Genomic DNA, 23342 nt, shown 5'->3' with positions numbered 1-23342 from the left:
TGGCCACAACTGTAGGCAGGTAGGCTTGGCAGGGCATACTGCACCATCCTACTGATAGGCTTTATTGTTATGTATTTGTGTATTGTAGGCTTAATGAAAAGCATGTGATGAATATTTTTATTTAGGCTGCTGCAAGTGCAGCTTTGATAACTAGGTATGAGAAGAAAAGGATCCCAGTTCTGTCAGCGTGTCCTTGGATTGGAAGACTGGAGAACAAACCTGTCTTTGTCACCTTAGTAGAGAGCGATTCTTCCAATATGACACACATATTTCTTCTCTTCTTTCCCCTGGCCCTTTCTCCGCTCAGAGAAGCAGGGCTTGTCCAGGCCCGTCCTGTAAAGCATGTGTGGTGGGGGAACTGTGAGCCAGTCACAGTGTTTCCATTTTGTACAGTCTGTGGTGTAAATGTCAGCACAGTGGATTTGGTTTATGTGTGTATTTTGCAGGTTAACATAGGGGATAAACCAGTGTATTACAGCTTTGAGGCTCTGAGGCCTCAGTACATGTCTTTTTTGTGTGGTGTGTTTGTATCTATGGTTTGTACGCATGTATGGTTTGGATGCAGTAAGACCTGACAGCTTGACAGCTCAGGCAGTGCAGTGTCCTTCTGCGAGGCAGGAGCTTTTTTACACCGTGGCAGACTGTCCTCTGAGAGACTGTGGGAGAGGGGCTGAATATCCCCACACATCTGAGCAAATCTCCCCCAACACTCTGGCCTGTTTAGGCAGCACTCCTGTGGAGCACATGTGGACAAATGGCTGCTTTTGTGGAATGTCTGCTTCTTATTTGCCTCCTTAGCCCATAAACCTAAAGGGGAACACCAGCCATTTACATTTTTGTTTCAAGTATTATTCAGAAGATACTAGAACACAATTGAAGAGACACAGCTGCCTGCTCATGCTTGTGCATTCATTGAGCGTGTACAGAACCACCAGGTGGGCGCATCATCACAGTATAAAGTCACGTTATGGTATGATATATTGTTTTCCTCATAAGAGATTCAGAATGTGACAGGACATTTATTTAGATTGCAAATTTTGTTGCAATTATATACTCTATTGATACCGTGGCCACCTAGTGGTTTTTCTGCCTGCGTGTTCTCCATGAATTGAAGCATAAGCAGGGGGCAGTGTTTCCTATCCCAGCATGCATTGGGCGGAATACCATGGACAGGTCGCCAGTCCATCATAGGGCTAAGACAGATAGACAGACACACTCACATTCACACCTATGGGCAATCGTGAGTCTATAATCCACCTGACTTCCACCTGAAGTGGCCTGTGGAGTTGTCTGATCTGTCAATGGGCCGACTCTCCAGACAAATCTGATATCTCTATGAATTAAGGCATTCAAAGAATCTGTGGCTTTAAAATCTCAAACTGCAATACCATTTACAGTCCGACTTGTCCTTGTGTTACCTAGGTGATGAATCTATCATCGTGGCAGTGCAGGGAAGCAGACAGGATGTCTGTGTGACAGGAGGTGTGGGTTTTGCAGCATCACAGCTTGTTGTTTGCAAGATGGATGCAGAAGCAAATATTTGTATGTATGCAGAAGCCCTCACATTATCTGTATGTCAGAGGTGTGAAATGGAAGACCAGGACTTTGAAAAAGCTTGACACTAAACGGGGCTAACACTTTTACACAGTATTCAAGTCCTGACTCGATACTCATTTATTCAGAACAGACTACAACCAATGCTAACTCCCACCTTATCAGCCATTCATTTCTATTTGTTTACTGCTGCGGTTACATGAGCCATATTTTTCATTCTGAATGAAATCAATCCTATTTAAGATATCCACGGAAGAATTTACATGAGCGCTAAATAGAATGATTGCATAAGATAACCAAATAACCAAATCCAGCACTCTAACATGGGCTCACGTCTTTAAATGATGGACCTGCGTCGGTATAGTTACATGTTATGTAGTGTGAGAAGTACCCCATTCCGACCACGGCCTAGTTTTGTTGATTCAGATTCCTACGGAAACTAGTAGATGTCACTTACCTCAGATGGGTGAGCATGCGCAGGAAGAGTATAGATATTCCAACCAAAGAAAGTGATTGAATGAGCGTTTACATGGCAAATTTGTATCCATTGAATGGATTATAAAAGGGTTAAACCACCCCTCTCAAACAGAATGAAATTGAGTTTGGAATGGGCTGGTTTACTCTGATTGAGGTAGTTACATGAGGCATTTTTATTCTGGAATTAAAGGCTCCATGTAAACTCAGCTACTTACTTGCTTGTGCTACTCACTTACAGAGTGCCTTAGTGTTGCCTGGTGCTCTTGTATGTGGACACAAACTCAGACCCAGAGTTTGTGATGTACTTGTTATATCTCTTGTTTTTATCTGTTTTGTATCCTTTGTTATATGATATGATTGACACTTGTAACATCGTATTTGTTAGAAGCACACATAAGGTTGACTTGAGGACTTGACTTGATACACCAAAGTGGCTTTAATAAAAGGTCTGAAAGATTGCTGTTGACCTTTGGGCTTGAAAGGGGATTTTTAACCACAGCAAGATTTCCCTCTCAGTGCAATCCCAGGTTCAAATGGCACACACTGTAGCTAATACCGCATTCAGTCTTAGTCTACAGTGATGTAATCTCTCAACAAGTCCTATGATGCTGTGCTTCCCCGTGTCCTCCTGTCGTTTGCTGACGTCAACAGCCACAATGTAAGCCTTAACTGAGACTGAGACTGTGATGAGTAAGGAAAGTGATGTGTCAGGGCACCATGTGTATTGTGTCAGACGATGATGATGATGATGATGATGATTAGACATGGTGTGACAGGTCCCAAAGTGTGACCGTTTGGTTTCATTGTGCAACTTATTTCTGTCTGTGTCACTTTTTTTGTTCCAACCAGTGAGGTGTAATGTAGAAAATTATTGAAAAAATTGATTTCTGATTTTGATATTTTTTGACAACATATTTTAACATTCATTTCTCTGTGTGAAGCAGTCTCCAGACCAAAATATTGATGCCACAAAGTTACATTAATGGCTGTTAGTGACCACCAGTGTCACCAGTGGATAAAGTCAGTCTGAAGCCCTGACTGCGATATGAAATCCTGTAGGCCCAAGGCCACTGTATGAAAGTCAAGCTTTGCTACCTGTTTTGCCATCAGCTTACTGTTTATAGGACTTTGGCACACTGCCCTAGCTTTTCTTGTCTATGTGTGTGTGTGTGTGTGTGTGTGTGTCCATTCCTAGAGTCAATAGAGGCGTGGACCTCCCCAGGGGTTCAGGATTAGGGACTGAGGTATGCTGTTGGAAAGGTTTTCACATTAGTAGAAGCAGGGAAAGGCTGGAGACTTACTGGAGGTGACAGGCAGCCAGACACGCGCCTACCCTCCATCCCTTCAAAAAACAGCCCCTGCTACTGATCAGCATGACCTTCCCATCTTGCTTTGCAACAGTGTTGAGTTGGATAACCCCCCCCGCCCTGAGTCAACCCAGACCCATCTCATAAACAATTCCAGACAAACAAACCTGCTAGCTATCTCACCCACTGTGCATTTCCTTTCAGAGAAAAACTTTCTATGCCTTGGAGCTAGGATTTTCCACGGGGGAATATGGCGTACGGGAAATGCAAAATCATGCTTCATGTGAAATACCTTCACTTCCTATCTAATGGAGATGAGCAGCTGCAAGAAGCAGGGGCTGCTGAGAGTAGTGGTTTTCCTGTCAGTTAACTGATTGTTAAAGCTCTGCCACCGCCCAGCTTAATGAACAACCCACTCATGTGTCTTAGGTGGAAGAGATGTCAGTAGTGCCACCTGTATCTCACTGTTCTGGCCTAGTTACCAGAGAAATTAGGGGAAAACACAGTAGCCCAGGCTCTTAGAATATGGAAAACACTGATTAAATCAGGCTGCAGAGTCAAAAATAAATAGCCTTACCATATGACTCTTATTGCTCCTGGCTCCCCAATGGAGGAATGGCCTTCCCTCTCTACGCAGAACAGCAGAGTCGCTCACTATCTTCCATCGAAGACTGAAAACTCATCAAGAGGTACCTCACGTCACCCTCTTCCCTCTGAATGATTTCCCCTCTCTGCTCACGCTACTTGCTTGGAAAAAAAGGCTTTCTATTTTTTTCCTTAGCTCATATTCAATTTCCCCCCCTAGCAGTGGCTGTCATGTTATCATTCTTTGGCCACAGGAATATTGTAAAGGCACTGTGGCCCTGATCATTGCACTTCATATTTTGTTTGATTACAATGTGGGTGACCAAGGAATTGAAGATTATTTTGCTGTTGCACTCATTGTGAATCACTCTGGAAAAGAGTGTGAGCTAAATGCCTAAAATGTTAAATATCATTATTTCCTGAGCTGTGTGAAGTCAAGTCATCTGTGTTTCTGTCTCCCACCTTCATAAAATTATTTGGATATAGATGCAATTTGCATGCAGGCACAGGCACACACACGCACACACAGCTAAACCCCTTGTATTGTTGACATTTTATTAACTTCCTCTGTCTCTGAGATCAGAGAAAATACCAGCCCACTGATGATTGGCTGGCTGCTAGGGCTGCCATGGAGACCCCAGTGTGGTGCGTGTGGTCAGGATTTGGGGTGTGTGTGTGTGTGTGTGTGTGTGTGTGTGTGTGTGTGTGTGTGTGTGTACGTACATGTGGGCCCAGGGAGCTCTACATTCTTCTGTGTCACACTATCAGTGGATGTGCATGATCGTATCTCAATTAACTGCTCCCTAATGACTTTCCATCTACTCCCACTGGTGTTGGAGGTTGATCAATATGCAATAATTCCATGAAACACCCCCTAAAACTGTATTAAGAGCTGGACGCCAAGTATCGATATTTGCAGATTCATGCCTGTAGGGCTGCAAGCCTCTTTTTATCCTGGTTTACGTTTTTTTATTTTTTTTATTTTCCAAACTAATTTGGGGAATTTTGACAAACTATAGAGACAAGGCTTTGCATCACGATGGAGTCGGCAGCAGCACAATTTCATATGCAGCACGAGCCCCTCTGGTCTGACGGTGGCCCTGCAAGACAAAGGTCAAACTTGATCAACTGCCTGCCGATTCCCATGAGCCAGTGGGAGATGCTGCATTCATAGAATTATTTGCTGATGTTCCTGTCATGTAGGTGCTCATTCAGTAGCACAATTTTTAGCATTTTGTTCCAGCTTTGAAAGTGTGAGCACAAAACCTCAGTTATACTCCAGCGAAGTGTTATACGTCAGTTATAGGGTAATTAGAGGTGAGAGCTGGGTGTGTATGAGACACAGAGAAATCATCAGTGTTGTCACCACCCCCACAAACACAATGACAGTAACGACTACAACAGTAACCCTGTCATATGCCGTAGTTCTGCGCCAGAAGGAGACACGATGCTCTGTATTAAATTTGTTGATGGTGGTGATGAAGTGTTTAGGTTGATGAGGATAGTAACAACCTCAGTCATGTTGCCGACGTGTTGATATATGGCAACATCTCAGAATTATGATGGCGTCAAATTGATTCACTAATGTCCTATTCGTTTTCTCATTTAAGGGTGCATTCACACCAAATATGTTTGGAGCAGTTCAGTCAAACCCCAGAGCATTTACTCCTTTCGTTCGAGTGAGAACAATGCCATTTGAACTCGGGTGGCACCAAATACCCGCACCAGCACCTGAAAATGCAGGTCTCAGTCCCCTTTCAAGCAAACTGCGGTGTGTTTTGTTAGCAGTGAGAATGTAATCCGAAACAACCCCAAAACATTATGCTTCTATGAAAACGGTGTTCGTTGTTCGATAGTTGTTCCATGCGGTTTTAAGGCTATAAGGAGACGGATGTTGACATCTGATAGCCAGAGATTGTCTGTGCATGGAAAGCCTCGTGTAACCAGATGAAGTGAGGGCAAACCGCAGCCTGGACAAACCGCAGCCTGGCTACTTCTTCATGTGTTTTTAACTGGTATGAAAATCAGAGATGGTCATTTACGGCAAAGAGCACAGACATGTCCCTCATGCTGAGCTAAAGTTACAGGGACACCCCGGCGCTAAAACCTCTAACCTCGTGGAATGACGGGGTACAAAAACGTCCAATAAACGAGTTGCTATCGCACCGTTAGTCTCAGTCTTGTTCTGTCCCTGAATGGAGGGCTTGTGTTCTCCCTGCTGGTGTGTGAAGTTCCCATGGTGACAGTGTTATCATGTCAGATGGCAGCCATGTCCAGACCAGGAGAAACGCTTTTATGGGCTGTCCTGGACCATCACCTCTTGATTAAAGGCTGCAACACGCTTGGCTCAGACTCAGTGCCTTTTAGCATTTAAAGCTGTCACAGCAGGACCTGGCCTCATCATCTGACTTCCTCTTTGCCTTGAACACACAGGAATTATGCAAAACCTCTCTATTTCTCTCTTGCCAGCCCGTCTCTCTTGTTCCGTCTTGGTCTCTTTGTCAACAAGGCTATTTTTATTGCTGACACTGGGGAGTTATGAACCACTGGCCTTCAGCGGAGTATATAATGGTTTTAAAACACCTGTACTAAGAGCATTAATGTACTCTCAGTTCTCTGTCCCGGTGTGCTCTGGTGGATATCCGCACAATATCCTTTGCTGCGCTCATCAGTTTCACTTCCCGTCATGGCTAGGTGGAAGTAGGAACAGACAGGCGAGTTTAGGAGTTTATACTGAGACACTGGCAACGGGAAGGCTTGCTTAGCGGTCATCGGGCCACGTCTACGTCCACTTTAGAGAAAGGGAAGAAGTGTTTGAGTTTCAGGTGACAGGAGCCTCTTCTATGGGTATTGAGTGTCAGTGTGCACAGTCACACCTGGAAACACTAGCTACAGCGAGCGCGCAGGTCTAGGGTTAGAAGTGTAAGCATAGCATTATACTGACTGCATGAGATCACTTTGTACCTAGCAGCAAGTGGTGTCTGTCTTCCATTGAGCACAAGCTGTTTGCACAATGTCAAGGGACACCACTATAGGTGTGTAAGTGCTGTTGTTTTGGCACAATACCATGATTGCTTTCTAGTAAGCAGGACTTGGCTAATGAACTGAGATCACTGTAAGCAAGTGCTGCTGGCTCTCAAGATTTGGTTTGAGGCCACTCTAGGTCTGCAACTTCTCTACACATTGCCTTCATATTACTGGATTGGTTGTTCATGGCACCACATGAATAAGGAACTGCAGCATTAAACTTTTCAGGCTCTTCTGAAGACACTACATGAGGTTAATGCTTAGAAAATATATTTTTTATCAAGGGGGGTCTTAGTGTAGAAAAAACATGCTTGCTTTATATCTTTAGGCAGAACGGCATGTAAAGAAGGTAAAAACAATATTCCATTTTCATCATAGTTTGAAAACTGAGACCTCCATCACTGTATTTCCAGCTAAATGTCAATCTCACATCTCCTCTTTCACTTTGAGACTTTGAGTCTCACCATGAGAACTTAAACTACAAGGAGTTGATCAAAACTATGGAATGCTGCTCTGTTTTGCTTCCCAACGCAGCTTTGCCTCTATTACTCTGACATACCGTCAGACTAATGGTTCATCTGAAGATAGTCATACAGTGGTCCTGTATACTCAAACATTTATATGACATAATGTCAGTGAGAGCCCACCCCACCTGCAGTAGATCCAGAGGGATTGTGGGATGCTAGTGAGATGGGCACAGCACCCTCATGTGGACATCTGTAACAAAAATGCTAGACTGCTGCTGTGGTGTGTGTTTGTTCCTTCTTTGTGTGATATGTCCATGTGCACTGACATGGGTGTGTGTTATGTATGTGTTTTTCCCCTTTGACGTAAGTAGCCGACTCAATGTCAGTCTACCACTCAATCAAAAGAATGCTGAAGACATGCATGTTAAGACCTTAAAAGAACACACTGAGTTTTTGGGAGATTGGCCCATTCAGTTTATCCTTTGAGTGAAAAGAACATACACACCAAAATCTCCCATGTGTTCCCCAGTTGGCTTTGCTGCTCCATGCTCCATGCCAACACTTTAGCATACACTATGTTAAGTGATAGCAGGTGACTAGCATTATTTCAAAAGTGAGAAAATGAGAACTTGTTGCAGTTATTTTTAATGATATGTGGCTCAGTCTGGCAGTTTTGTGTAGGAGGTTGGTAAAAGTTATACGAAACATGATCTAAAAAACAATGTACTGTTTTGAACTTTCCATGTTTACATAGTCAGTGAAGGTGGTGGTTATGGGAGACAAAAATAAACCTTGGCTAACCACATTTTATTACTAAAGGGTCAGTCTTCTTACTTTGGATAAGATACTACTATCACTTATCATAGAGTATGCTCAAGTGTTAGCATGGAGCACTGGAGCAACACATGGATGATTTTGGTGTCTATGTTCTCATCACGTAATGGGTAAGCTAACCAACGGGCCAGTGTCTCAAAAAACTTGGTCCGTTCCTTTAAAAAATGGGCTTGGTTGGATCACAAATTCTCCATCACTCATCATCACTCCCTTCATTTCCTCTTTTAGCCATATTGCATTTCTATTCCCTGCCTCCACTTTAGTACAATCACAACTCTTTACTTTAGCTTGTGCAACTGTGTTGGCAGAAAGTAAACACTAGAGTGCAGTAGTTCATTATTTCGACATCGGCCTGCTTTGTTTATTGTATCATTGTCATATTCCCCTTCCACATGAATGCAACTATTCTCAGTACCAAGAGTCCACATCTAGTAATGACGTGTGTGTGTGTGTGTGTGTCTCTGTAACTCCGGACCTGATGGTGGCTTTGCAATACATCTGCATAACTGAGGTACTCAGTGATTGATTGATATTTCTCTTTAATCAATTTGCGAGGTGGTTTGCTGAGTGCGTACACACAATGCCAAAAGTACAGACATGCACAGACACCCACAGTTTGTTACGAAGAAGCCTATCTCCTCTCTGGGTATGTTTCAAAATGTCAGACAAGCTCCCTGTGCAAGTCTTTGTGAGTCTTTGTGTAAGAGAGAAAAATGGAGATTGTCTGTGCATGAAAACAAACACTAATGATGAGCAAACAGCATAAATATCACATGAGATGTTGCACGGTGTGCGTGCACGTGTGTGCGTGAGTGTACGTTTGTATGCGTGTGTATGTGCGTGTGTGTGTGTGTGTGCTCCTTATCTGGTGTCTGCTCAATCACAGCACGATTCAGATGATTTCCACATTGACCTCAATAGATCAAAGTGAATTCAGCTGGCATGGAATGAATTCTCTCTCTCTCTCTCTCTCTCTCTCTCTCTCTCTCTCTCTCTCTCTCTCTCTCTCTCTCTCTCTCTCTCTCTCTCTCTCTCTCTCTCTCTCTCTCTCTCTCTCTCTCTCTCTCTCTCTCTCTCTCTCTCTCTCTCGTTCTTCCTCTCTCTCTCCTCTGTCTTTTTCCATCTCACAAACAGGCACAGGATTGTATTTGAGGAAGTTTTATGTGTGTGTTATCATAACTCAGAGGCCAGTTTAATATAGAAACATAGAGCAGACACACACAGATTCATATACACACACTCACACACACAAACGCACAGCGGTAGGCCAGACAGGGTCGTTCCACATAATTGGATGGTGAAGGAGCTATGGGGAGATGCAGGGCAAATGAGGTGAGAAGGGATTTCGGCTGCCAGAGCACAAGCTGTTACACACACACAAACTCAAGCCGCCTCTCATGGTCGTCTCATATTTGCAGTAGCTGTGTGAATCGGATAAACAGGCCTGGTGGGGAGAACCGAGTGGTCAGGGAGATGTCTGAACAATCGAAGTCACATTAATGCTGCTCTTATGGTAATAAGACACACACACACACGCACACACACACACACACACACACACACACACAGTACCAGTGGCACTACTGTAGGAATACTCCTCTGTCATGCTGGATGACAGAGGAAGAGAGGGAAAAGGAATGGGAGAAACGAAGGTGAAGAAGGCGAGTTGGATGAAAGACTGTGGAGATTATTTAATGATGGATAGAGATAGATGATCTACAGTATATGTTGTGTGTGTGTGTGTGTGTGTGCATGTACAACTGCTAAAAAAACAGCACTCTTTGTTAATTGTTTATTTTCACACTGATAAAACATTTAAGTGACAGCGACAAAATACAGTGATTAAAAACAACACAGAAGAGAGACAAATTACTCATTTGTGCAGTCGAGATAAAAACAAACCCCAAGGGGCTTATCAAACCATTTCACTTCAAAACAAAAGAAGCTAACAAACAACAACAAAAAAAAGATTTCAGCCTATCCCGTTTAACAAGCATTCATCACTTGTACACTCCAGGCTTTTTAATAATGCATAATCATTGCTCATCCCCGCTGCCTTCTCCCCCAACCCCCAAAACAAAGCCAGCAGCCCGACACGCAGAAAGACACACAGCTAGAGAATCACTCCGACCGTCTCTAAGGAGTGTGTTTACGCTTTGGAGAGTCCCGCAGAGGGGGATGTGCTCAGGTGGCGATACAGTTCAAGGTACGATACCGCGACACGATATTTGGGCCACATCAGAACAGAAGTTACATTTGAATCACATTAGTCTACGATGGAGTGTGTTTAGGTTTGGTGATTTGTGTCTTCCTCAATATTAGAAATTCAATGGATAAGGTGGCTGTTGATTTGCTACCTTAGTAAGACTGCACCATTAATCATGTATAATTGTATATCGTAATTTTAGTTTCCGTCTTTAATAGTCGAAAAATATTTGCAATATTGAATGCCAAAGTTGCAGCAAAATCATTTTCCTTAAATCACCAAGATGAATATTCATGATTAATAATCATGAAAAACAATCAAGATCATTCTAGTAAAATCATTTGGATTATGATTTTTGCCACAGTCATGCAGCCTTATACCTTGGTGTATTGTATTGACTGTGGCTTTTCATTGCCTGGGTGTAGCAGCTTTTAGTCCTGACAGAAATTGCATTTCATGAAGGAGACACACGGCAGCAGCACAGTATGAATAAGCTTTGCATTAAATTATTACTAGCAAATACCTATTTTATAGCTACAGTCAGCTAAAACATTAGCTTAACTGTGCAAGCTCAACTCTGAGCATCCTCTGCATTGATCAGAACTAACCTCTACCATGTTAACAAAGCCTAATAAGGGTGATAGTCCGGATGTGGGTCTAATACCCATTGTAGCAGTCACATCCTCCATCCTCCATCCATCTTCCTCTTTGACAGAAATAATTTATTTTAGTCTAATTTATTTGTCTTCTTTCGACTTTATTTTTTTTCTTTTTTTTGCTTCAGCGATCCATTAGGCTTGCTGGAGCCACTGATGTGGAAACACAGCTGTCTACTTCCTGTGTATGCAACCCCACTTACACACACACACACACACACACACACACACACACACACAGACATACCAGTAGCGCTGGAGTAAATTTTGAAGTGCGGGGGGTGGGGGTGGGGTCGTCCAGGAGCAAGTTGTTAAAAGGGTCTGATCAGGCTTTTAACCATTTACAGTACACTTTATGCTCGTCTACCAGATTGGGTTCCAGTGCCAAGCCAGGGGGAGCTGAGGGAGCTGTAGCCCAGAAAGCAGAGGGGGAGGCTGGGGGCAGAGTGGCACCACACCAACCCCCCACTCCGCCCCCCACACTCTCGGTGGGCGCTGCCCCGGAGAGATGGGGCGGGGTGGTGGCTGGAAAATTAGTGCTATCAACAGACAACCCCCGCACCCCCCTCTCTGTAGGGCCTGGGGTAGGGTCGAAATGTCGAAAGAGGTGGCTGTGGGGTTGATGGTGGGGGGGGTGGGGTGGTATCTGGGTAGAGTAGAAATATGGGTGGTGACATGGTGATTGGCTGGTGGGCTGTTGCTCCGCCTAATTACACACACACACAAACAAACCAACACACACAAACACACACACACACACACACACACACACACACACACACACACACACACACAGGTCACTGCCACTCGGCCTCCCTCGGCCTTCCACCAGACATGACAGGAAATCTTTACCCATCTAAACTGGGATTGGCACCAAAAACAAATAATGTGCGACATTTTCATATTTTCACAGATTGATACAACACAATAGTGATTCAACCCTGCTGTTCTAAACACCCGGTGTCAGTTTTAGCAACAGAGATGCTGCCAAAAAAAATTAAAATTATCAAAATGTCTTAAAAACAAATTAGAAATAATTTTTCACCATGTAGTGACAGGTTTTATTGAGCTGCATGTCCTCTCTTAGATGAATATAGAAGTACAATATGCAAACCATGTTTTTCATTTTGGTTGTATTTACTTTACTCGGTACAATTGGACTTTGTGTCCGTTAACAAATAATTTGTTAACGGACACAACTTTCATTCGTTCTTTTCAAATCTGGAATAAGCTGATTTTTCCAGCTTGGTTTATTCATTTGGTATTTAAATTCAACTCCAGGTCACATTAAAAATGTCTCAAAATGTCTGGAAATGTCTTAAATTTGGCTCTCTGAAACCTGCAGATCCCCTTCAGCATTATGTAGTACAATGATCCAGTAATGCCCTTCATTCAAATTGTATTCTTTCACAGCGGGAACACACACATGATCAAACACAAGCATTGATTTTCGGCTTTTTTGCGGTGTTGTAGCTCATATTGACTGCTGTACTCGCTGATGCTGTATTGCCTCGTGTTTTATTTGTGTGTACTCCCAAACACTTACACACACACACACACACACACACACACACACACACACACATGATTCATTGCAAGTGTGGATGAGAGGAGACTGTATGAGGAGAGTGGTTTATTTGGACTCAACCTGACACAGTGCAACTTCTCTCCAGGGGAAACCATTTTCCATTTGGAGACTTTTTAAAAGATGACAGCCTGAAGTCTAGATCTGATCTGACTCCATCCAGCCTCTATGTGTGGGTCTATACAGACAACCGTGCACACACACACACACACACACACACACACACACACACACACACACACACACACACACACACACAGAGCGGAGGACTGTTGCAGAATGCTGACCTTTATGGAGAATGAGCCATCACTGCTGTGTTTGGGGCTGTGCTGGGGGTGTGGAGTTTTCTCAGGGGCTCCAAACTTTTAAACTTTTAAGCTTTTGAACTTTTGAATGGCAGTGTATCTCCTTTTTATCGTTTATTTTGTAATTGTGTTTCTTCTTCACGTTCACTTTTATCTGTTTACATCTGTGTTTAGTTGCATGTCTGTTCGTTTTCTAGTTGTATCCATTTATCCCCTGTATTACCTTTTATTCCTTTTTTTGTTATTTTTTATTTATTTATGTTTATTACTCTACTGTTTTATTTATTTGATTGTGGTAAATTCTGCATCATTGTTTTTTGGGGTTTTTATTGTATGTAAAGCACTTTGTAAACTTTGCTTTTAGAAAAGTGCTATACAAATAAAGTTATTGTTGTTATTATTATTATTATTATTATTATTATTATTTAGCGTCTCGTTCTTTTGTAAAGAGCCAGACAGTTCCCCCCCAACGTTTACAGACTGATGCTACCTTCAAGGCTAAAGGCAACAGATCTTACCTGGGCTAATTGTTCTGTCTGTCTGCCTTTGTGTGTGTGTGTGTGTGTGTGTGTGTGTGTGTGTGTGTGTGTGTGTGTGTGTCACACAGCGCTGTAGAAACAGTTGGTAATGGCCCTTTTTACCACACAGTTTGACTGCTCATTAATATTTGATAGAGGCAGGTTTGTGACGCTCCAGGAAGGCTAACATGCAGCTCAATGTGTTTTTATGTATTTCGTCTGTATGTGTGTTGTGTGTGTGTGTGTGTGTGTGTGTGTGTGCGTGTGTGTGTATGTGTGTGCTCGCATGGTACGTGTGTATTTTCTTTGTTTGGCTCTGCCCCTTGAATGATGATGGGCATTTAGGAGGGGGAGGCTGGCTCTGCTCTCAAAACCCTGAGAGACGTGTAGACACACAAATGCACACATGGACAGAGGTGGAGCTGTGATATGATGTGTGTGTGTGTGTGAGTGTGTGAGAGAGAGAGACACCCTATTGTCCCAGATTTAAGACAAAGGATGTTGAAGGCTGTACAGTAGATTAATCCATTTTTGATGAAGTGCCACTTAACAGTCCTATGCTATGTTTCTCTCTGCCTGTTTGGCTTTCCCTCTGTGTGTGTGTGTGTGTTTGTCGTGCCAGTGTGATTTTCCCCTTCATAATGACACATTTATATTCATTAGTATGACTGATATTCATTAACACATACTGGCCTACATCAAATGCCTGGACACACACACACACACACACAGACATGACCTCTGGCTAGATGAACTCTCTGGGTGCCCTGCCCTCGTGTGTGTGTGTATGTGTGTGTCTATGTGTGTGTGTGTGTGTGTGTGTGTGTGTGTGTGTATGTATGTGTGTGTCTGTGTGCGTGCGTGCTTCCTCCAGCTGGCACATAAGAGCTGTGTAGCCAGACAAAGAGCGGTGCTCGGGGCCCAGTGCTCTGCCTGAGGAGGGGGGGGGGGATCCTCCTGTCAGCCTTTGTGTCCTAATTGAAGTTTTTCTGCTTCTCAACTCCCCCCTCCTCCCTCCTCCTTCCCTCCCCCATGCTGGTTAGAGGAGGGGGGATGAAGGGCTAGAAGAAGGAGGAGCGGACTTGACAGGGGTTGGAGGGGAGGGTTTCATATTGGGCTTTGTTGCCGGCGGCATGATGCTCGTCTCTGATTGCACATGCATTCATAAACACAGAGGTGGTTGGGTCTGATGAAAAGGCAGGGTGCTGTAGAAACAGTAGTGTTGAATGGTGCTGCTGTGAACAGGGGGTAGGAGAGCTAATATGCTCATTAAAACACGACAGGGAAATAGATGCAAAATGAACAAAGCACCCTATAAAGTGCTTTATCACATTATTACACTGAATTTTGCATGGTTTGCTTGCTTTATTAACTTAACAGTAGGTAATGTTGTAACTTTAACTTTGTGTTAGTGTGTGTCTGTGTGTATGTTATGGTTTTAAAGGTTGGCTCATCTCATAGTTTGATTTTTGTAACTTTGGTATGAAATTGTGATAGTGGTAGTTACATGTTAAGGTTTCATGCATTTTTTTCAGGTTTATCATGCAACCGGAAAGAGGCACAACAGTCATTTCTTTTGTTGAAACCCTGTATTTGGTTTTTTTTTATTGCATACCATTAACATATAAAATCCATGAAACATCTAAAAGTGAATTTACAGAAGGAGAATGACAACCATGCACTTAGCAACTAGAACCTGACTGTAGTCCGCTGTACCAGTGCACTCTGTATTTCATCAGTGTTCAGTGAATGATGCTCTGTCAGACCACCTTTCAACGGCTCCTGCACACACACACACACACACACACACGGGTGTCTGAGGGTCTCTTTCATGTGCTTCCAAAATGTGTGTGTCTGTGTGAAGAAGGGGGGGTGGCATAACCAGTTGCCACGGGAACAGAGGAGGGGAGTAGTTTTAAAATATGATATCTGAACCCCATCTCTCTCTCTCTCTCTCTCTCTCTCTCTCTCTCTCTCTCAGTCTGAATGATTGACTCTGTTTCACATCACGAACACACAGTAGCTCATTGTTCTGTCGGTGGCGATCAAGCGGTAGTGATCCTGCGCTGATCATCTAGTATATCTACTACTACTACTATCACACAGCAGAGGCCAGGGAGCCGATCTAGCAGAGATATTAGTGCATCTACTCAGAAACACATTAGTACACACTGAGGATTACAGCCAACAGTGTTCACAGCACTAATGCAGCCGAGACAGAGAGAGATGGAGATTTTGAGTTTAAAAATTCACTTTTTGAAAAGGTACTTTACGTAATAGAGGTCATGTAAAACAATTATTTATGCAATCCAGAAAATACACCAAGCAGCCTCTCCCCAATAAGAGACACACAGAGAAAGAGTGAAAATAAGTTGACTCTTCCATGCTAAAAATGTATGCATTCATGATACTGTAAGACAAAAGCGTCCACCAAATGGCATATGTGAAGAGAAAGAGAGAGAGAGCTAGACAGAAAGGAAAAAAAGAGAGAGAGAGAATCGGCCACTGAATTCACATTTGACACAAGCCTCAGTCATTATGTAGCGCTTCTGAATTCCCCTCTGCTCAAAGACAGTGAGAGAGAGACATATGAGAGGAGTGGAAGAGAGAGAGAGTGAGGCTGAGGAGCCATTCGCGCAGACGAGAGAGAGACAGAGAGAGGAGGGGTGGATGGGAGTGAGCGAGCGAGCCAAAGAGAGAGAGAAAAAAGAGGGAGGGAGTGCTTCTCTCTTCCCCTAGCAACGGTCGGCGGTGGTCGTCTCCAGCCTGTTGTTTTCTCTCTCTCTCTCTCTCCTTGCCTGCGCTGCCGTTATATACACACACACACTCTCTCACACACTCACTCATATACTCATCCGTCGGCTCTCTCGCTCGCTCGCTTGCTCGCTCGCTCGCTCGCTCGTCTGCCTGTTGGACCCCAGGGTGTCTTTTTTTTTTTTTTTTTTTTTTTTAATTCTTTTTATTCCTGGGAGATGAAGGCTGTTTTTCAGGGATAACGGAGGAAGAGGCAACGCAAAGCAACGAGAGGCGAAGAGGGAAAGAGAGAGATAGAGAGGGAGAGTGTGAGAGAGTGAAGGAAGGAAGGAAGGGAGAGAAAAGGAGGATGGAGCCCCTCAGTACCCGTGGCCTGCCCCGACTCTCCTGGATAGACACCCTCTACAGCAGTACGTATCCCTCCTTCCATCCATCCATCCATCCATCCATCCATCCATCCATCTGTGTACCCACTCCTCTCCATGCATTGCTTTCTATTTATCTATCCAGTCGTTTTACCCAACACCCCCTTCCCCATCTCCTGGACTGTCTGTTCGCGTTACAACCGGAGCTACACACACACACACACTCAACACACAGAGCGCACTTCCAATTAGTGTGCATCACTGTGGCTGTCCATAACAAGACGGTCAACCCACAACACCCCTCTTCTTCCTCTCTTCCTTCCCTAATGGTGATATTAACTCATGTCTACTGTTTTTGCTCGCTTGTTGGCACAGAAGCAGGGAAAGCTCAGAGAAATATGGATACCATAGAGCGCCGGAGTGTGGGTCATTCTTATAACGCGGAGCGAGAAATCCCCGTTCCTTCCTATCCAGGACACAAGCTGTCTGATGTTGAATTTTTAATCTGTTTAATCTGTTCATTGTTTGTCTTCGTGCTGCGCTGAAGACACGGTCCGTCGTGTCATACTGTCTGTTTGGTCTTGTCCGGTGATGATGCGGATTAATGATAGTACCGGTGAGAAACAACATATGTAGCCACAGTTCACTCTGCCTTCCCTCCTGCATTCTCTAGAGCGGAGCCAGACCTTGTTTTTATAAGAGCAGGTTATTACATAAAGGGGAGTTGGAGGATTGAAAAAAGTGTGTATTTGCCTCCCATACACAATATGAGAGGTGGTGTGTGTTTTCATGTTGCTTTTAGCACTAACTCAGAGCAAGGAATGTGTATCGTCTTGTAGCTAACACACACACACACACACACACACACACACACACACACACACACACACACACACACACACACACACAGCATCGGATTCAGCTGTGACTCCCTGTGTGTGTGTGTGTGTCCGTGTCCCAGTGAGATGCTGGGAGTGCTGGATAGGTTTCTGGTGTATGACAGACAGCCTGTTGGGATTTGCTCTGCTGTGTCACCATTGTTACCAGGACTTAATCCACAGAGAGGGAATGAATGGAGAGAGGAAGGGGAAGAGGGGGCGGCGGAGGGGATTTTAGTGGTAAAGAGACTAAAAGAACAAAGTAAGCGTATTGTCAGACCAAAACGGTTTGGCGGGAAAATGTCATTTAACTCAGGTCATCCGCCATGCCTGCTTTTGATAACTTCATCAGAGAGGCTGAGAGACCATCAGATGCACATATATACACACACACACACACACACACTGAAGGCAGGTGCACATGGGTGATTACATGGTTACATTATCATAACAGTTATATGCTGCCGTCAATCTATTCATTTGGTTAATAATGAACTATAAATATAAGCTTTTATGCTTTTAATATTAGTTTGGACATAATGTCTGACATTGTTGCTCGCCACTCTATTATCTTTTGGCTGAATGATGTGTGAAAATGAATACTTGTATTTCATGATAAACATATTTTTATGGCGTGGCAGTATACAGAGTGTGTATTGTAACAACAAAGCTATGAATAATTTGCATGATGGTGATTATACGTATCTTTCCCTCTCAGAAAGAGTTTCAAGCATCAAGGTTCATTTCTGGTGTCTGACTGTGGCGTTTACATGTTTTGAAAGTCCTGTAGTGTAGCAAGGAGTTTTCGGGGCTTTTCATAAAGCACCATCATTTATCAGTCGCTCTGAATGTGTGATATCACTGGAATATCTCAAAACTGAATTCTCAGCACACGAGTTAGCCCACTTTTATAAATGGATCAGGTCAACGTGGCTGTATGATAATGAATTTGGAGCACCAGGGACTGTATAGTTAGTCTATTCAGTATTTAAATTATTTTTTGGTGCTGCTGTGGACAGAATAGATCTGAACCCAATATTCCTTCACACATTTGATTTGTTGCGTGTGAGGCTGGACCGCGTACAAAGGAGTATGGGAGGAGTATTAACATAACAACAGGCTCAGTTGACTCAGATCAGATAGTGGACTGAGATCCAGGCTATACCAGGTTACTTTTATTGTGAGCTCTTCTGAAGGAAAGGCCACAGTCCTTCTATTCACCTGTCATCTCGTCATCCCACCGTCCTTTATCCTTCTCTCATACTGTGTGCATCTGTGTGTGTGTGTGTGTGCATATCTTTAATCTTTAAAGCAAATCCTGGTACATCTATGGTTGGTGAATGTGAAATGACCCCATCCCTCCACTCTGAAAAACAACAAAAACAATTGCCACCTCTGAGACCTATTTGAGGGCTGCCGTTGTCTACACTTAATAATTACCAATACATTGTATCTGATGTGAACATTCCTTCTAACTTATGCCGATGATGAACGGTAACATAGAAATCACTCTTACATGTTAATGGCGAGGGTTGAGCTGACTAAACCCACAACATTACAACAGTTAACACTCAAAATCAACAAAATCAACATCATTATTATTAAAGTGATAACCTGTAATAATACAGACACTCAGTGTAGACTGTGGTTTCTTATATTTCTTCTACCTTCTTATATTTATTCCAAACAAACTGCTGTTGTTGCTTCCGTGAACGTAAAACGCATCACTTCCTGTGTGGCAGGAAAAAGAAAAGAGGGAAAACGGGACAATCACTATTGTATGGGATCAATTGGTGATAGAGTAGCGAAATGGAAAAGTTAGGGATTATTACTTTAACATCAGTAGACTCAGCAGTTCAGACGCTGAACTGCACTAATATAATGAGATGTTAAATGGACGGTCGACCCTGAAACAGCCCATTCAGGAGTTCAGAGACTATAAAGCATCAGCACACACTAGACCTAACGATGGAAGAGGAACTATACCAAAATGTGAGTTGTGTATGACGACCCAGTCCCACCCTAGCCACACCATAGTACTTCAGTCTTAAAGGAACCTCAGTTATGAGATACATTTCCATACACAAGGCCGTACTTGGTTTCCTTCCTCTTCAGCCACTGAAGCTGCCTTAATGGCCCGACGTTAAGCCTTGACCACACATCCTTAACTCCCCGAGTAAACTGGGAGCGGATGCTGTCACAAAGCCACAAAGCACCCCACTTCCCCAGGGGGCCCTACTCTGGCTGTCCAGCCTCGCTCTTCAGGGCCACAGCCGCTTAGTTCAATGTATGTTATCATCTTCATTTTGTTTGTCTATTCCACTGCATCTCAGTGGCGATGATGGACCACTCCTGCTTTGTTCTCTGGTCTTGCTGAATGAATAGAGTATGGCATCCACAATGTCCAGGTTAGGAGTCTGATTCCCACTGGGGCCGCCCCGTCTGTAAGGCACTTGGTCTAAAATTGTCCACTAAATGGTGTGAATCAGTGTTGTTCGCTTCATGTCCAATGGCAACTTGATACACGGGGTTCATCATTCTGACAGGCAACGAATTGATAGCTGCCCATTTGTCTCAGTTGCTGCTGTCAGGTACCTCAGCGCTTGGCTTATGTCACTGAGTGTATCAACCTTGGTTTTCCACTCACTTTGCATCCTGACAGGGTATGCACCCTCTGGGGACAGACGTCTGGAAATAGCCCTCTTGTCGTTCTTGTTTACCTTGAGAGTTATATGAGTGAGTACCCCCAATATAAAAAGATCATTCTTCCATGTAAAAAGAAGAAACCAGATTTAACTGTGAGTAAGGCTTTCATTTCTGACCATTTTTAAAAGATATTATGTCAGATAATGGAATTATCTTATGTCAACCTCAGAATATACTCATCTCTTTATTTTGTAGGACAGATGCAAAACGTGAAGGTTGAAAACACAGAGATGGGCATGTGCATAAAATCCGCATTATGCTTAAGTGAAGGTGGAGGCTCACATGTGCACACACTGACAAAGTACACAAAAACACACACACACACTCACAAATAAAATCACCAACCCAAACCTCTCATTCATCATCCTGTGCGCCATCTGTCCTGTCAGCAGCGTAAGTGGTAGACTCCTAGACAGCTATTAGTGTATGTGTGTGTGTGTGTGAGTGTGTCTGAGTTACACATACTCAAACACATCCCCCTCATGTTCTCTCTCTTCCTCCACCTTTCCAACCTCTTCCTCTACCTTTTATTCTCCCTCTTTGTTTTTGTCTAAATAGCCCATCGTTCACTCTGTGTAGTGTGATTCTCATGCGATACACATGATTTCATCAATTTTGTTGTAATCTGCAGCAGGGTAAGACATTTTTTTAAGCAAAATTTTGGTGGTGTCATTTTCCACACTCTCTGTATCTAACTATCTACTACCCCTCTGTACTACCCCTCGCACTGGAAGGAATCCACATTCAAGGGCATTTTCGCCCACGAGCCCCCATTAATTTCTGACCCTGATCTGCAGTACGATCGACCGCTGATTGCCGCCTTCAGAGTCTGAGCATCGGCCTTCCGACTCCGGCGCTGTAACCTCCAAACTCAACAGCATCAGCCGATGTCTTCAGAGAATTAGCCTGACTCTCCTCTGGCTCGCTTCAGTGTCACGTGGCGCTAAAGCAACATCAAAGGAGAGCCAGATTATGTAAGAGCCAGAATATAGGCATTTTGGCATGGCAGAAAAGAGGATGCACGCGCACACGCAGAGACGAGCGCATGCACATATGTCAAAGCATTTTCCCTAATCCGAGTCACAGCGAGGGTGCGTTGAATTTTGTGCAGCCATCAGAGAGCAGGAGAAAAGCTACCCACATGTAGTGTAGTGTCTGTGTGTTGGGAGTACTCATCAAAATACCGCTGTTTGAGCCTGTTTGTGGCCTGTTTTCCAGAGTGTAAGGGGTTAATATGTGCTGTATAATCCCAGCTTTCTGCTGCCGGTATTTTCAGATGGGGATAAGGAATAACATGTTTTTTGGAGGGAACTAATCTGCTGTATGCTGTGTGTGCTGGTTAGGGGCTGATGCCATACAACTAGTATGCTCTAATCAACTGTGAGCGGTAAAGTAGAGGTTTTGGAGTCGACGCACATGAGAGACGTTAGAGAGTTTTGGAGTTGCTTTTGTGTGACCGCAGTACGTTAAAGGGGTTGTGAGATATTTAGTACCAAATCCCTTGATGTCAGTACGCCATTTTTTCTCAGCAAAATAGATTACCACCAAAAAAAAGTTGCATATAGTTTTTAGAAATGTATCTGACAGTCTTATCCAGAGCGACTTTCATGATACCTGTGACTTTCTGGGTACAGGACGGTCTCTCTAACCTTTTAGGCCACCCTGCTGCCCCATTGCAAACCTATGGAGATAGCAACAGATGGTAACGTTTTTCGCGATGTGCATCCAAATTTTGCCAGACAGTAGCACTCACATCAGCAAGCTGGCACTGGAGGTTTTGTTATGGATGTTGCTGGCTGTCAAAAGTTTGGTCTGGTTCCTTCTTACAGAACATAAACCATAATGGATGGAGCCTATTTAACTGCTGGCTAGCTACTCCTGGCTGACTTCGGACCAGTCCCAGGTTCTGTCTTTAAGTGTTTAATGTTAGTAGTCGGTGCTTGGCTGTCACATGGCCTGCTTCAGCAAACAGGGACACAGCAAAGTGATTCTGGATAGCTTCCCAGTAGAAAGTTGTAGGGGAGTTTAATACAACTAGGGGATGTCCCATTTATCACACCCTACAAAATCTATCTTAAGCCCGAGACCGCCCATCTCTCTCGCTCTCTCTCGTCTCTCTCTCTCCGCTCTCTCTCTCCTCTCTCTCTCTCTCCCTCTCTCTCTCTCTCTCTCTCTCTCTCTCCCTCTCTCTCTCTCTCTCTTCTCTCTCTCTCTCTCTCCTCTCTCTCTCTGTGTGTGTTTGTATAGCTGATGGTTCTACCCCTCAGTGCCAACAGAAGCGGGTCCAGATCAATGTGATCCGATAGTGTTTCCAAACACATCAATTGTGGCCCTAACCTACAGAGGAGAACACAGCACAACACAAGCCAACACATCTACTTGAACCCTGGTTCACAGTAAGGACTAGGCACCATTTGTAAACCCGGTACACTGTCCAGCTTTAGGGATCAGTGGGCATCAGTGCCACGTTTTCACTGCTGATACCAACACCAAGCACTAAACTTAAGTATTGTTTGATACCGAGTACCAATCCAGTCCGTTAACTGGATTGTTAAAATGTTTGATGTATAATTATTTTCTCCATTAACAAGATCCAACAGCCGTTGATGTATGGAAAAAGGCAGGAAATCTTCATTTTTCTGTTTCACAACTCATACAGTGACTGCGTTTTGGCTTTGTAGAGAGGTTATAATACTGATTTACTGCCTTATTGTATAGGATAGGTAAAGCCTGATATCCAATGCCATTAATAATCAGTGCCACCATAAAATAGCCACTATCTCTATCCAATAATGTGCATGTGAAAATTAGGTTTTGTTTTGTTGGAATCAAATTGTGAATTGGTTTATTTACTGCATCGAATAATCTGGCCTGCATGTTAAACCTTGATTCATTGCCTTACACCGTACAAATTCCTCCATTATCCAAACCGGTTGATTCAACTCTCCCTCTCCGTCTCTGTAGCTATAGAAACAGACATTTAAATCTGTCATCCGAGCCCAGAAAAAAGAGCAGCTATGTTTGCAAGGCATGGATGAGAGAGAGAGAGAGAGAGAGAGAGAGAGAGAGAGAGAGGGAGAGAGAGAGAGAGAGAGAGAGGGAGAGAGAGGAGAGGGAG

At 43.7% G+C, this 23342-nt stretch overlaps 1 protein-coding gene across 2 annotated transcripts in view; it reads left to right on the top strand.

The window, feature by feature from the left end:
• The window catches only part of abr (ABR activator of RhoGEF and GTPase), a 137245-nt gene that overhangs the window by 4515 nt on the left and 109388 nt on the right, over positions 1 to 23342 (top strand). Inside the window, exon 1 of one of the 2 annotated variants that reach the window (XM_071898320.2) lies at positions 16625 to 16685. The exons of the other annotated variant lie outside the window; for it this stretch is intronic. Within the exon in view, the coding sequence (XP_071754421.1) occupies positions 16625 to 16685 (61 nt within the window). Of the gene's footprint in view, positions 1 to 16624; positions 16686 to 23342 lie in introns of those variants that run through there. 2 annotated transcript variants of the gene reach the window in all.

The sequence above is a fragment of the Centroberyx gerrardi genome, chromosome 11 (genome assembly GCF_048128805.1).
Source record: "Centroberyx gerrardi isolate f3 chromosome 11, fCenGer3.hap1.cur.20231027, whole genome shotgun sequence".
NCBI lineage: Eukaryota > Metazoa > Chordata > Actinopteri > Beryciformes > Berycidae > Centroberyx > Centroberyx gerrardi.
This window is presented reverse-complemented; position numbering and strand designations above follow the sequence as displayed.